General features: G+C 36.7%; 1 protein-coding gene and 1 long non-coding RNA gene across 4 annotated transcripts in view; both read right to left on the bottom strand.

Moving 5' to 3' along the window:
* Positions 1-7,862: 7,862 nt before the first annotated feature.
* On the bottom strand, positions 7,863-13,895 carry LOC145470306 (uncharacterized). 2 transcript variants are annotated; one of them, XR_014042477.1, is made up of 5 exons: positions 13,189-13,895; positions 12,409-12,841; positions 11,740-11,823; positions 11,512-11,576; positions 7,863-9,133 (listed from the first exon to the last, which is right to left on the bottom strand). It is a non-coding gene; the product is annotated as an uncharacterized LOC145470306 (long non-coding RNA). The 2 variants fall into 2 exon arrangements; XR_014042476.1 differs by having other exon boundaries at positions 11,740-12,841.
* Positions 13,896-14,231: 336 nt separating this feature from the next.
* Positions 14,232-16,158, bottom strand: part of LOC145469389 (myosin-IIIb-like) — a 41,994-nt gene continuing 40,067 nt past the window's right edge. Inside the window, exon 50 of one of the 2 annotated variants that reach the window (XM_081453092.1) lies at positions 14,232-16,155. In XM_081453092.1, coding sequence (XP_081309218.1) covers positions 15,859-16,155 — 297 coding nt within the window. In that variant the 3' untranslated portion in view covers positions 14,232-15,858. The remainder of the gene's footprint in view (positions 16,156-16,158) is intronic. The other variant, XM_081453093.1, reaches the window with a different exon arrangement.

Raw genomic sequence — 16,158 nt, 5'->3', positions numbered from 1 at the left:
ACCCAGCCTTTCTCTGTGTAAGTTATTATTAACTTATTAGTTTTCCTTAAATTATTAATGGTTACTAAAGAAGTTCGAAAGAACATCAATTAGCGTCAACTTAAACAATGGGAAGTGGACAATTCCGTTTGGGCTCTCGACAAATGAGGAAGCACGCAACTCAAAACTGAGCACGTTTCCCTGCGTTACGTTTAGAAGGCATAAGAATGCATTTCAAATTTCCGCTCGCTAAACTCAAAGACGAGGTCTTTGTGTGTGCTGAAGATCAAAATGCATCGCTATAACATATTTGAAGCTATAACATTTTTTATGCCTCCCACGTTTTATTTAATGATAGAACACTGAAGGTTGTGGCGGCTTAAGGTCTAGCCGCCACGGCCAAATAAAAAGGGCTTTAATGGCTATTTGGTTTACCGGCGAAATAACGGTGTCGAATTTTCCCGGTAGAAAACCGCAAAATGGCCGACCGTCACTCTGCGGTTTACCGCGATGCAAAAACAAGAACTAAATCAACTGATTAAACTTTCGCCAGCAAGTTTCACATTGCTTTTATTGACTTTTTCTTCAACGAATTACAAGGGAACGGAGTCTGCTCGCCGTTTCATACTTATTGCTTTAGGTACGTTTAGCTATCCTTCTTGTTACGAGAAAATAGCGAGCATTAGAAAATGGAGGTGACGAGAAATCTCCTTGGAATAAATGCACGTACTTGGAATATCCTGTGAACAGTTGAAATGTTAATAAGTTTGGAGGTGGAGTTTTCTTTTCCGATGCAAAATCTTTTCAGGAACCCGGATAGAAGTTAAAATGATGTAGTTAACCAACTTTGTAAAGACATGTTTGATCCACAAACGTTCAATTTTGCCCCGACGAAGACCCGACGATCGAAACGTCAGTTTTTCAAGATTCGATACGGCGGTTGATTTGCGTTTGTCAAATTTAAGTTGATAATTATGCAGCAGACAACATTTTATTTAGAAACTAAATCGCTTTGCAGTTAAATTTGAGGTCGCGAGGCATGTAAACTTGTGGTGGGGAAGGGTTCTGCAGGACTCTCGATTTTATTACCTAACAATGGCCTCGGGCGGCGCGGGGGGGGGGGGTGGGGGTACTATGTAAATCTTTAGGTGGGGTGTGCCGCTGAGACACCGAAACCTTCTTCTAGACTCAGGTTCCACAAACCCCTACCCTGTCCCAGACGACTAGCTATTTTACACGCAGAAACTTAATCACTATCGTAGTCTAACTTGCGCTAAGTAGATCAATATCTAACAAAGTCACCTCTGTTTATGTGAATTTCTCACTTCCGAGTTTCACTTTCTTTGATACAACCCCGGGTAAAGAACCCTGTTCTAGGCTTGATTATTTATACACTTGCGACTTCCTGGTAAATTATACTCTATCGCAGATTAAACTGCCGATTAAACCATACCCTTCACAGCGGCACATACCCCTATAGGTTATGTATGAGAGTACCTCCCCCGAAAATTGCCTACGGCTATCTCCAGGCAACCAAGCAATTAAGTTATGAGAACAAACGAACTGAACACTGATCCCGAAAACATGGGTTTTTGAAGCTAACCTCGGGAAAGCATTACATGGTTAAATTATGACCGTTAGGCCTGGGCGAGGGTCATAAATTTAGAACGTACCTAATTCTTAAAGTTTACAGTTCTATTTGTAATATTTTTTTCTTCATTTATAGTGTCCTCGATCGATTAGTACCGTGCTTAATTCCATGGCGCTTGAGTAAAGTGATTTATTCTATTTGCTGTCGCCTTTTGGGCGTGGCTCGAACTCAATTTTCAGTTCTTAGTGCTAAGGATAATCCTGAGGCCCCGTCCACACTATATCGGAGAAATTTGAAAACGGCGTTTTCACTCTGAAAACTTATCAAATGCTTTCCGTCCACAATACGCTGAAGAAATTTGAAAACGCAACAATCACCGGTCATTTTGTATTTGTTTTCGAGGAAAATTCGGGTAGGGAAATCTTGACCTTCTCGTTTTCGAAAAGCTCCGTTTTCAAATTGTTTTCCGTCCACACTAGAATGCAAAGCCGGCGTTTTGAAATTCCTCTGGTTTTGAAGAGCGTTTTTGAAAAGTTCCCGGCGTTTTCTTGACGGATTAGTGTGGACGGTAGTTCTAACAAGGCTGCGTTTTTAAATTTCTCCGGCGTAGTGTGGACGGAACACATTTGATGCGTTTTGAGAGTGAAGAAGCCAAATTGTCAAAAAAAGTAAGCATTCCAAATCAAACCAAGATTTTAAGCGAAAATATCGAAACAAAAAGTCTAAGTTTACTCTGCCTTATTAGATCGTCTCAAGCCTTGAAATAAAAATATTTTTCACATTCATTCGTTGAAGGTGAGCCATATTCAAATGTTCGTTGGGATTAAAATTTTCTGTACAAAAACAAGCTCGAAGGTCGTCTAAAACCTGGATTTTACTATGACATAAGCATAATTACAAACATAAACATAAAGGTAGTGAGGACGCTTACAACACAAGCATGGGCACAAGAAGCTAGAGCAATTTTTTAATTTCTTTTCAGACAGAAAACAGCTCTAAGAAAGTAGGCACGCTGATTGGTATAAAATCGTGTTTCTATTAAACAACTAAATTATGAGCTCGAGATTTCTATCACTCATAAAAATCGAGGGCAGATAATCTAATTGTTTTAATGTAAATCTACTAGTCGTTCAAAACTTTATCTAAATCCTCTTCACGGACACTTCGAAAACGCCAAGAAGTGGCCATCATTTTGTTAACAAGGGCACACTGCTACGCTGCTCACTATCTATCACAGAATAGATAGTGAGTAGCGTAGCCAATCAGAGAACGGAATTCGTGATGGTACACTAGTAGATTTATACTAAAACTCAATAGTCGCCTGCCTCCCTCCCCCCCTCCTTACCCCCCTGCCGGGTAGCCTGTCTGTGCGTCCTCCCACAGCATATCTCGTTCTCCCAGGCTTTCACTCGTAATTCTACAACTCGATAGAAACATGAGACAAGGAGGTATAGAACCTAATATACCGAAATTATTGATTCTGAGCATGCCCAGATGCTTATGCTTTTGTTATGGGCGTCCTTAATACTGTTTTACTTATGCTTGTGCTTGTGTCGTAGCGAACACCAGGTCCCGTCCACACTATGCCGGAGAAATTTGAAAACGCAACAATCATTTTGGATTTATGTTTGAAGAAAACTCCTCCGCTGAAGGAAAGCACAGTACTAATCGTGATGTCATCGTTTGCGAAAAGGTCCGTTTTCAAAACGTTTTCTGTCCACACTTAAACGCAAAGCCAGGGTTTTCAAATTCCTCCGTTTTGACATGATTCCTCCGGTTTGAAGAGAGTTTTTGAAAAGCTCCGTTTTCGTGACTGATTAGTGTGGACGGAAGGCCTAACCGTAGAAATAAAGTTGCGTTTTTAAATTCCTCCGGCATACTATGGACGGGGTCTTGCACAAATGTGACGAAGATGTAAGGCTAATCAAAGACCTGGGTTTTTTTTTTTTGTATTCTGGCTCGGAGCAAACCATCATCAGCTATAAAAGCTTTCATCGCGCGTTCTCCCTTCGTTCCGTTTGCAACCTCTTGCTTTCCCGGTGAGTTCCATTCATGTAAAGATACGGTGATGGGGAAAGCAGCTTTCTTTTTCATAAAAATTGTGTGGAATTTCACCGCAAGCGCGCGACTCTCTACGCCTGGGACTGGCACTAGCCATGCAAGGACTGACAATGTCACGTGGACAAATCTTGCATTTCCCGCCAAAGACGAAACTCAACCAGCTTTTGCTTTAGTTAAAGGAAGGATTATTTCGTTGAGACTCTGCCTTGACAATAGGGGGCTGTTAAAAGTTTTAGGGCGGCACGAGGATGAACGGATCGTTGCATCCGAGAACCGTGAAAAAAATGTTAAACAATATTTGAAAAATGCCCATTTGTGCATATACAGTCCATACGGATTCACGTGGGCTCCATACAAACAAAGGAAATGCAAAGTTGTACATAAGAAAGCGTGCAAAGGGTGTTGTTTGTTAAAAATTCGAAACGTATTTGTTACCTGATTGGTCTAATCTCATTTTGCATATTCATGATGACTACTGCTGCTCATTCTGAGGTGTTTGCTTGTCATTTTAAGATGTTTGGTGTCGGAGTAAGATGTGTACTTGCAAGTTTCCCAGGTTCTGCATGCGAAGCAAATTTTTACTTTGAAGAAGAAATGGCGTCCACGTTTGGGGAAGAGAAGTCGGTTGACACCCATTTCTGCCAATGGTTAGTATCAATTTCTTCGCATTCTTCCTTCGCAAGTAATATTTCAACCATGTGCGCTCGCCGGACTCGGTTTACATTTCGTGTTGAACTTCAGAACAACCGTATGGCTTTATTAACAGAATAAAAAGTAAGTTAGAAGCTAGTTCAGGAACCATACAAGACGCTTAAGGTCCTGGCGGTTTCTGTTTCGACGAAAGTTTGGCTTTCTACGCAAATGTAGCGTTTCTTTGTCAAGCTTTGTCTTGTACTTGTCAACGCACACTTGTGTTTACTCTTTACTCCTCGTTTACGCGTTTGTTTCCACACTTGGGTTTGTTACTTACGCAATTTTTACCTATTCTGTTTTCAGGGAGTAAACTTCTGAAGACAGGAATTTCAGTAAAAAACACAAGGAGATCAAAAGGATTCAAGAAGGGAGGATGAAGACAAAGTTGAGAATAGCGTTTGAGAATTTGGTTAAATTGAAATCTCTCCGATAATGATGGCAGTCTTGAAACTAGAGGAGATATAATTGAGTTCAAAATCGTTTGTCAGTTTTTTTTTTCTCGGCTGAAATATCTGCATTAGTGTGACGTTTACATTTTTCGGGCGCGAAAAATTAAAAAAAATTGGTACAGCTGTAGTGATTGTGAATTAACCCTGCCATTTTTGACGGAAAGGTTTCAATCGCTTTCTAGCTATCATTTAGGACATGCTTTCAAATTATGGGGAGTTTGATTTCTTTGCTTGAGCGATCATCGACGTCGTTAAATTATATTTTATCGGTTCGCCATTTGCATGCTTCACTACGTGTATTTTGTCAAAGTCGAGTATTTTTTTTGCTTTTCTCTTGAAAATTCGAAATTGTTGTACAATCGCTCAACTCTCCTAAGTTTGAAAACCTGTTACTAGGCGATAAATGTTAAAGAGTATTTTATTAAGGTGGCGCTGCATGTTGGAAATGAAAAACCGTGATAGTAACTATTGGTTACGTGATCATGTCAGTCATAACAAATTCTGCTTTGATACAATTTGGACTAACAATTTAACATTTTAAAATTTCTTGTTCTCCAAAATCACATTAAGCACTAAGTTTTACTAAGGCTTAGTTTTTATTAGGATGTGAACTGTCTGTTGGAAGGCAATGCCCTTGCTCAAAAACAATATAAATGACTGGTGATGGAAAATTGTTTCAGTTGAGCTATCAAACTTTATGCTGTCGGAGAATTATTTCTACTTTTCAAATCTTTGCATTTTCAGATACGAAATTAAAGAAGTGTCTTGATCAATTCTTCGATTTGCAATCGAACAGACGTGAACGTTTATAATTTTTTTCCTTTTTTTCCAGAAAGGTCACAGTAATTAATTCATCTGATGTGAATTGTACATGTTAAAAGAGCAATTTCTTTGCTCAAAATTAATAATGGACCCAAAAGGTCTGAAAATCCTGCAGCTTGCTTGAAGTTAATTCAACTCAACTTGTTCAGTATAACTATCACACAATTTCTATCGATTCTTTCGTCGTCATTTGAAGTTATGAAGCTTCTCAAATTTGTCCAGGAATTGTTCAGGATTCGTTTAAAAATCCGAATTCATTTAAGTTAATTTTTTTTTTTGATTATTTGTAACATTTGTTGACATGATCACAAAATGTTATTTAAGACTTTCTTCGTTTTGTTTTTTCATTTTATGCGCTATTGTAAAAGCGCGAACCGAAATTTTTTGAAGTTTAATGTGTATTGACATGTAGAGCCACCTTGCAAATAAATAATTCTAGAAGAGGATATTGGGTTTCTAAATTGATCTTCGTATTCTGAATATACCAGATTAATTTTTCGGCCGATATTCTTTATACATTTATGTACGGAAAACGTTCGTTTTTATATTGTTTTTTTTTCCGGAAGGGAGAGGTCAATCAGAAACCAAATATATCCTCTTATTTAACTTTCAGCGAGGCTGTAATGAATTATGTCTGGTATCAAGCAACTCTTTCCGAAAATGCAGGTCTAATTTTCTGATTTTTCAAATTGTTTTGGCTTTCATTTGTAATATCAGATATATTGAGTTTGCGAGATGTAGCTTCAATTGTCTGAATATCCCAAATTGATAAAGCTACTATCTGGACTGAAAAACATTTTGACAAAAAATATTCACGAATAGATATTTTGCTTTTCAAAAATTTGTAGCTCCAATTGTTTGATTGTTCTGAAACAATATTATTTTCGTCCGCAACTCAGACTTTTTTTACTAAAAGTATTCAGTATTACACCTTTGATTTTCAACACTTATCTCCAATTGTCTGATTTGAAATTTTATCGCTATCGTTTGCATTCACTAATTCAATCTGTTTTCACGAACGTAACTCCAATTGTCTGATTCTTCTAAAATTTTATCGATACGGTTTGCTACGGACAAATCTTCACCACACATTTGCTATTAGCTCTATTGCCTTATCAACGCTGTAATTTCAATTGCCTGATTCTTCCAAAATGTCATTGTTTTCGTTTGCAAATGACAAAGTTTTCATAAATATATAATTAACCGAAGCCATAAGATATATAGCGATAAATTTTGAAGCTTGATAACCAGACATGAATCTTTAACACCCGGCTGGAAGTAATTTCTAGAAGATAACGAAGCAAGCCACGAACTTTTAAAGAAGCGTTTTAAAGAAAATCGGCCTATAATTTGTCGGGTTTTGCTTTTTTATCTCGGCTAAAGATGACGGAAGTTCTAAAATGTTTCAAACGCTCGGACTAGATTGAAGCTTTCGCGGTTTTTTTGTTTATTATTTCGTAGGGATAATCGGGTTCATGGCTTGCCTTTGCTATCTTCTTGAAATATATTGCATGATGATATCACGTTAAATAGTTAAGCTGTGAATGACGGGCAGCTAGAAATCTATATACAGAAATGAGAAGGGCCAGTTAAAATATCTGCAACTGCAACGTTTCTGCAAAACATTGAGAAGGTGGCGACATTTTAGAATCGCTATAGTTAAGGGAGTTTATGTAGTTGGGGCGCAAGTTACCCTGCTATACAAAGTTCCTTAAATATTTCGATTTAGAAATGTTTTCACCTTCTCAGTGTTGTGTAGAAATGTTGCAGCTGTAGACATTTTAACTGGCTCGTCTCATTTCTGTACATGGATTTCTAGCTGCTCGTCGTTTTACGGCTGACTATTCAACAAGTTATCATCATGGAATATACCATCTTGAACACAAACAAATATTCACTGGATTCAAAATCTTAGTTTTCGGAAAAACTCGAATTATTGGAATCAAATTTTTTTCGTTAGTTTGTGTTGAAGATTGTATATGTTGAATTTTTTTTTTGGCGGGAAAAATACAAGGGGGTACCCCTTTTAAATTTTTGGCAAAAAAGTTGTCAGGGGGAATGCTGTGCAAATTTTTTCAAATTTTCCCGCCAAAAGTCTTAGTATATATAAGGCAAATTTTTATACTGACACCTTTGTAATTAATTTTATTGAATTTCAATAAACTAATTAAAGAAAACTTGTGACTTATTGATTTGTCATTATTTAATTTAAGTTATTTAACGTCAATAAAAGAAACAAAAGAAGACAAAACAAGTTGAAGCGTTGGATTTATTACTTTTATTGAGCGAATAATACTTTAGAGTAATACACAGTAATTAAAAAATATTATCAGGAAAAAATTAAAAAAAAAGAACGGCGCATACGTATTTTAGGCGCCCGTATTTTTTCTAAGTTTTTTGGCAGGAAAATAAAAATTTTCAACGAGGATTGACTATGAAAAGTTAACAAAAGTGTGACAATACAGTAATTGAAAATAGCCCCAGGAAAAAAATTGAAAAAAAACGGCGCATGCGTATTTTAGGCGCCTGTATTTTTTCTAAGTTTTTTGGCGGGAAAATTAAAAATTTTAACATGGGTTACCCTAAGAGTAAATTTAGGCAGCCAAGACAATGTTTAGAAAACATTTAATAAACAAGAGAAATTGATTTTGTACAAAATTTTGGTCCGTGAAAGAAAACTAGCAAAAAGTTGTTATTCTAAACACGAAGGCTAACTATAAAAATTTGCTTCTCAAAGAAAATCAACGACTTACGAAGCTCACGATACGAGAACTCGGTGAATTATACGATAGAAACGTACGTGACTATTGAACAACAGTGGTGTTACGTTACACCAACGACCGTACAGAATATGTTAAAAAGTTTAGAACGGGAATTATTCAAAAGCAGGAAATGTTGCCGTATTTGAACTGGTAACTCAGAAAATAAAGAAAATAAAGTTTCGTTTGGTACCCTGCTGCCTTGCCTAAACAAGTCAACAAAATATCAAAAGGCACTTCACAATCTTTATTTGCTAAATTAACACTTGAATCTCCTGTTGCAAAGCCGTGTTTTGAAATTCCCGCACAAAGTCTTATTAACACAGTCTCAACGGCCGCTAGTGTAACGTAACACCACTGATTTTCAAGAGTCACGTACGCATCAGTCACACAATCCACGAAGCTCTCGCATCGTGAAAGACAAAAAAAAAAAAATAAAACTGGATTTAAAACTGTGAAACAAACCTGACGAAACATTTTCCACAAACCCTAACTGTAAATCCTTTTTCGGGCCAGTTCATTTTTTATCGATAGCCTTCGCATTCTAGTTAATTTGGAAGAAAACATCGCCGATCCTAACGTTTAGTCCACGAACAAAAACTATCTGATTAGTCCTATTTTCGGTTCGAAAAAAATCTCTCAAGCAGTCTTACTTTGGTCCCTTGCTACTTCATGTATGTCTGTCTCAAGTGTCCTAACTTCTTAATGTTGCCTCCAGTGTCGTGTCGTGTCTTGTCTTTGCCTTTATCTTTCCTCAATCGTCTGGTCACTGAGAAATCCTGAAAGAAAGAAAGAAAAAAAAATTGTTTGATATGTGTCACACTGAGCTTTGTAATGTATTTGTGCTGCATTTGCACTTTATTTACAACTACACAAAGCTTTCTCCATCCTATCCCATATTGATGGTTGTCTTTATTCTCATCACCTGTTTGCTCGACAATGTACTGATTTTATCAGCAGAAATTGGATTTTGATGACTTTTGTAAGCTAATGGGATCAGAAAACCTCAACATTAATTTACAGTAGCTATTAAATTGATAATGGCTTTGACGTAATTCATGATTATCATTGCTCTTTAAACAGAGAAGAAAAAAAAAGTGGAATTTGCAGACTGGTTAGTACACTATAGCACAGGCTTTCGAATCCATCAATAGAAATGCCAGTAGTAAAATTAATGGCAATGTGACACAAATATTTGATTCAACAATTTACTGTTTTTGCTGCTACTGTTGCTGCTGCTGTTGTTATTGATGTTGTTGTTTAAACAACAACAAGTGAAGATTAGCCAGCCTCTGCAACAATAACCATTGAAAGCTTCCCTTTTGTGACTGGAATATTTGAAATAAATGTACTCTCTCAATTTACTGTTGCTCTGCCAACCTTGTAAAACAAAACGTTCTGGTGACAACAAGAAGACTTCAAAGAAAACTAAGATAAGTCCAAAATACTTGAAAATATTCCAACAAATTTCAGCTCTAATTTGAAAAAGAAAATCAGTAATTACCTAGTTCTAATTACACAGTTCAGCTGATATTTGCCAACCAGTTTCTCTTTCAATGAACATGCAAACAAACTTTTCAGCAAAAAATCTTATTTTCTCATTCAGGAATATGTAAAGAAAGCTCTGCTTTTTCCTTGATTTCAGTGAGCCATCAGTTGTTACAAGAAACATGTTTAGATTCGTTGTTGTTTTTTTCAGTCAAAATTTGAGGTCATCTGTTGGATGTAAGAAGGATGCCGAGATAGTATGATAGCATGATTAGCTGGTAAAATTTGGAGTCAATTGATGACTGTCGATAAGAATGCTCACATTAAAACATGATTTCTCAATTACAACTGTTTGGAGGCATTAATGTAAGCTATAGGAAAACATAATGAGAGAAAACATGAACTGCATAATTTAGGGTGATTCCTTAGAAATAAATGATGTCAAACAATTTTTTTTGAAACTTTCCCTGAATGTCCGCTACCAAGCATTGTTTCAAAGAAATAACATAAAAAAAGAAATGTCACCATGCTCGCAAAAAAGATCATGATGGGCCAATCTGACACCATTTTTGCCTAATCGTGCGTGTTATTTTGTTGGTTCACATTACATTTTCTGGTAGCTGGAAAAGTTCTCTAAAGGAAAACTTGAAAAAAAAACTTGTAGATAGGAAGTTTCAAGCCCATGCAACAATGTAGTATACAGCTTTTGAGACAATCACACAATTTTTTTAAACTAAAAGGTTTGGTTTCAAGGTCATACAAGTAATTTCCATCCTCGAATGACGGTTTTGTGCACGCTCAGTTTTAGCAGTATCTTTTTGTCCTTCCAAACAATAACTTAAAGAGGATAATTTGTACACCAAAATTATGTAATAGAGAATTTTGTCAGTACGGATGTTGTGATAGAAACATGATTTGTCAGTTAAAATTTATAAGCATCTGTCATTTTTCAAGAACGATTTGGAGATCAAAACATATCTTGTCAGTTACACGTTAAAATAGGCATCATCTGTCAGTGTGTAAGGATGTTGAGATCAAAACCTGATTTGTCACTTAAAATTTGGCATCAACTTTCAGTGGTCAGAACACATGTTGCGATGATAACATGAATTGCCAGTTAAAATTTGGAATCATCTGTCAGTTGTCAATAATTTTCTCCTTACAAATTATTTCACTTCTCTATCAAGCAGAGAAGTGATGAGAATAAAGCAAATCAGCAACTAGGAAATATTGTACAGTTAACAAATTTTGAAAACTTACACCCCCAAAATATTGCAATAACTGGGGAGAATTCATGATTATTTTGTGCCTCTCTGGGCATTTCAAGGTCTTTTTTAAGTTTAAAAGGGCCAACATTTTCAAACCTCAGGAGAAAGAAATTTTAAAAATTGACTAGATCTACACATTAATTGCTTGTAGTGAGACAAAGAAGCACCAGTTTCAGGTGATAAATCCTTGCAAAAAAAAAAAAAACTTCCAGCTCTTTTTGTCTAATTGAGAAAGGTATGGATGATCCCAAATTATCTTGACACCAATAAGTGTCATTCAACCAAATTTCTCAAGACTAAACTCCAACCTATAATGGTACGCTGTACCTGTCCTTCAAAGAGATTAAAATTATAGTGATACACTGGTCAACTGACACTAGAAAACAAAAACTTCAGCTGACCTGCCATGTCTGATGTATTTCACTTCCTCCACTGATCTTTTGGCGTCTTGTGTTTCTTGTTTGCCCTGAAAGATATACAAACATATTGCTGAATTACTTACAATTTGCTACTGTTGTTATATTTAGCATTGTAAATTTAACTGATGGAAAAACCACTAATAACAGTAGCAATAATATTATATAAAAATGTAGGAAAAGTTACACTTGCAAACAGAAATATACACTGACCTGGTCTAGCAGTATCTGACTCCTCCAGTGATCTTACAGCAGTTGTCCTACATGTATGTTGTTGTTTGCTTCGATCTTGTTTGCCTGATAATAAATGAAAATATTTTGGTGAAAGACCTATCCCTTGCTGTTCACTTTTGAATAGAAGTTAATACAAGCAACACTGAAAATGGATAAAAACACTGTTTTAATAAAAGTGATAAACTGAACGGCAGTTTTACCTGGTACACTTAGCATTCACATGACACGTTACATTCTCCAGGTGAATATGGTCACTGTTCAATCTTCTCAACACATCAAGATAATCTAGTGTTCTTTTGAATGAGACCCCAAACTAACAATATTTAGCCAAGTCTTTTTCAAGCTTTTGCCAATCAATGGAATCATTGACTTGCCTTTACTAAACACAGTAGATTAGCCCCACCAAAAAGAAACCTAGAACATCCAATATGCTACTGAAGGACGACATTCAACATTTACATCAAGATAAGGTTAGCGGTTGTAATACAGGAGTCCTGAAATCTCTACACTAAGATAATGGTGTCATATTCAATAACAGTGCTATCCCCTTCATCAATTCTTAACAGAAAGAATTCCAACTGATACTACATACAGTACTTGTAACTGTCATGTACATTTGCTAACTTCTATATATACACAGAAAATTACCTTTTCAATAGCTTTATCTGGCCCCGGAAGTAGGGGGTGACTCCCATGTAAAAAGGACGGGGGTGCTTGTCAGAAATTTTGAGAATAACCCCTAAGAGCTACCAAGATCCTGCTTTGTGGGCATGGCTTGAAATTTTTTTACCCCTTAGAAGCTCCAATTCTAAAACAACACATTATCACCTGTCATATTTTTTCAGCTTAATACCCTAAAAGGTACTGCAAAAGCTCCTGCTGTGGACCTTTTGACGCTGAACACCCTTGGAGGTACTAAAACTGCTTTTTTAACTCCTAAAAGGTACAACGAGTACCTCTGTCCTTTTTATATGTAAGTCTCTCCTGCCCCCCCCCCCCCCCCCCCGGGTATATGCCATCCACCATTGGCCTTTTAGTACTCTAGGGCCGTCACGTTATGTTCATGTGCTCCATGTTTTACCTGATAAATAAATAATAAAAATAAATTACAATACAATACACACAGTTAGTAAGCGATGTATTGCCTGCTTTTTGCAACATGATTTCCACAATGTTCAAACAATCGATCAATTAATCAATCGTAAGTCTAATACAGACCAAAAAAGCGTAAGTCAAAAATAAATAAAGTCAACATAAGGACAGGCTAGTCCACTATTCATTAATTTATCGATTTATTTTGGCTAACTAAATGTCTCAAAGCATGTAAACGTCTTTTCATCCAATTAAGTAATCAAAAGTAGCAATAACACATAAAGTTTTCATTAAATGTAACCTTACATGCTGAGGATGGTAAAAGACAATACTTACATCTTGAGGTCGCTTGCTGTTTCTGGCTCTTGAATAAGCCCGGAATAAGTAAGCGCATTTCCCTCCAGTTTATTTCACCAGCAAGAGTTTGTGTCTGGAACACGTTTGGGATCATTTCTTGTAATGTAAACTCGGTATTAGGCAAAGGTTCGAAGGAAGAGGTGACCTCGTGCAAGGGTGCTGAAAATTAACGGCAATGCAAATTCAATTTGAGTCCCAGGACCGCCTGTCTTTCTTAGCCGCGGGGCCTTGGCGCGAGGAAAAGGAGGTTCTGAGACCACATGATTCTCAGTTGCTAAAACTTCTTGATTTCTAACTAAAACCTTTGCATTAGTGCTTCCACAGGGTTACGTTTTAACAATGGGATCATGTATATGTTATATTGTGGAGGAACTTACTGAAAACGTATCCCCGTAAGCAAGAGTCATAAGATGTCATAACTTGTAAGGTGCATCAAAATCCGTGCCGGCAATGGTACCCATTAAGTGCGTTTTTCTTTTTCTGAATGCCGCTACGTTTCGGGGTATCAGTGGCCAAACACATGGAGTTAATATTGAAAAGTCTCAATAGATACATTGCATCTTCTTAAATAAAGGAACAATTTGATATGTGTTTCTTGGCAAAAATGTACATCTTGGATCAGAGTTGACAAAAAGTCTTTTTAGCGTGCATCTTCTAGGAGTGGTTAGGTTCAGGTCACGAGTAAAAGGGTAAGTAAAAATTTTTGGCAGTTATTTTTTTACCTGACGTTAGAATTTTTTTCTTACTCATTCAGTGGAAAGGCAATGAGAACTTTAATTATAAAATAAAAAAGGGGGTGCCCATGCTCGTTAAGGAGCAGTGAGGCATTGAAAATGTCCCATTTTCGCGTTATTTAATGTTTATTACTATAACGCATTCCAAGTTATTGTACTCTTTGTGAGCCCAGACTCATGAAAACACGCCTCAAACTACAGTCAATACTTGTGTCAGTCACAAATAAACTTTTTATGTTTGATTTTGACAGAAAGCTGAATCCTTGTGAAAATATTGCAACCAAATTGCTTGCCACGGCTATGAAACTGCAAAATAGAAAAGACTACAGTGCAGCTGCTATTTTCCTTATTTATTCAATTTTCAACCATAGAAATCAGATCAGTCTTTTCTCACTCAAAGCTAATGATTAGTTGATTAAAATGACTGGAAAAAAAATTGGGGTGCCCGAGCTCGTTAGTGAGCTATAGCCATTTTTCAACTGACAGAACACAATATCAAGGCAAATCCGCCATGTTTTCAATGTGCACGTACACGAACGCGCGCTAATGACGCCATAAATTATACGCAGTAAGGATGCGCAATGCAATACTGGGGAATGACCTTAAAAGTAAGCTGAGACAACTTCACATATAATAATTATCGTATTTATTGATTCACTGGAATTCAACATCTTGAAGGAAATAGAAAATATGACTGCTTACAGGTCTGATTTTTTTCAATCGCAAAAGGACACTTTCAACGACCTGTTTTGAACGTGCTTTTTATTAAAGAAAAGATTTAAAGTTTACTTTTAGAGTTTTAGTGTGAGCCAGCTCATTATAAAAATTTTTTTTTTACAAAAACGCATCAAGTGCACTGTAGATATATATAAACAGATTGAAATATCGCCCAGGCGAAAATAAATGGTTTAAACAAATTTATAACTACACGTTTTATCAAATATATATTTAAATAAAGACAACTTATCTAGGCCTTTTTCGCATTGAAACCTTTTTGTTTCTAATCTCGAACTACCAAATCTTCCGAACGTTTCCTATACCAAATTGAAGCTTATGGAGCTGGCTATCAAACTATACCAAGAATTTTGAAATAAAATGAAATGCCGAATTTTCTTTTGACCTCTAAATGTGATAGGTAGGTATAGTTTGATAGCCAGCTATATAAGCTATAATTTAATATAGGGGTTTAGGAATCTACAGTTTAAATTGGACGCGCTATATGGCTTAGACATGGCATGCGGTAACCTTAACTTATTGCCTTACTTTTCTTGTCAAGTTAATTTGAGAACTTACAGACACATCACGACTATTCCATATTTGACGATCTGTAATATTCTCAACACATGACTGCTTGTCAATGAGTTCACGAATGTAAAGAGAAGTCAAGTTTTAATCGCTGTTAAATAAGACCCCGGCCACCGTTCAACGGTCTCAATTTATAAAAACTTCTAAGTACTATCCGCAGGCAGTAAATAATTCGAAATATAACAATTTGTCGTTTCAGCAATTTTCTGCAAGGATATTAAATAAATTGCGTACGAACTCTACCACTATATAAAAAACACTTATCTGGACTTAAGTTATAAACCGTGCATATTAAATATGAATCACAAATAACGTGTGCATATTGCATCAAAATTCGATTTCGAAGTAATTGTGACACTTCTAAGTCCAAATGAATTCACAATGTAGCCGACGAGGAATGAAAAATCCTGTTAACAACACGACTACGATTGGTCAGCGTTCTTTTTATGTTGGCAAAGGACTGGGTAAGGACAAGCCCTATATTTTACTCGGTCTGTTTTAGATACGGCTCAATTAGTTTCTAGTCCCCTTTACGTTTCTAATCTGAACTTCAGTGTCCCACTACTCATCTCAGATTTAAATGCAAAGGGCAAAACACAGTCGTTTGCTCTCACGTCACACCGACCAAAGGCACATTAAAGCATATTCGTGTGACGTCACTCTCCTCGTCATCTTCTATCCCCAGTTCTCCTCTCCTTCCAGTCTTCCGCAGTAAGTGAGCGTAGCGCGGTACCTCAGATTGAGAGGAACTGGGTCGATAAGCGTGTCTTAGATGAATGCTTTCTACGTGAAAATTGTCCGGCATCACTTGTTTGGGTCCTGGGGTCACGTGACGTAAATAGCCGAGTTTTTCTGGAGGAAGCTTGTAGTCTGGAGGAAGCTTGTAGTCTGGAGGAGGAATACGAGGCTG

This window comes from Orbicella franksi, chromosome 15, assembly GCF_964199315.1.
Source record: "Orbicella franksi chromosome 15, jaOrbFran1.1, whole genome shotgun sequence".
Lineage (NCBI taxonomy): Eukaryota > Metazoa > Cnidaria > Anthozoa > Scleractinia > Merulinidae > Orbicella > Orbicella franksi.
The sequence above is the reverse complement of the archived record's forward strand: the minus strand, read 5'-3'. Positions and strand labels throughout refer to the sequence as shown.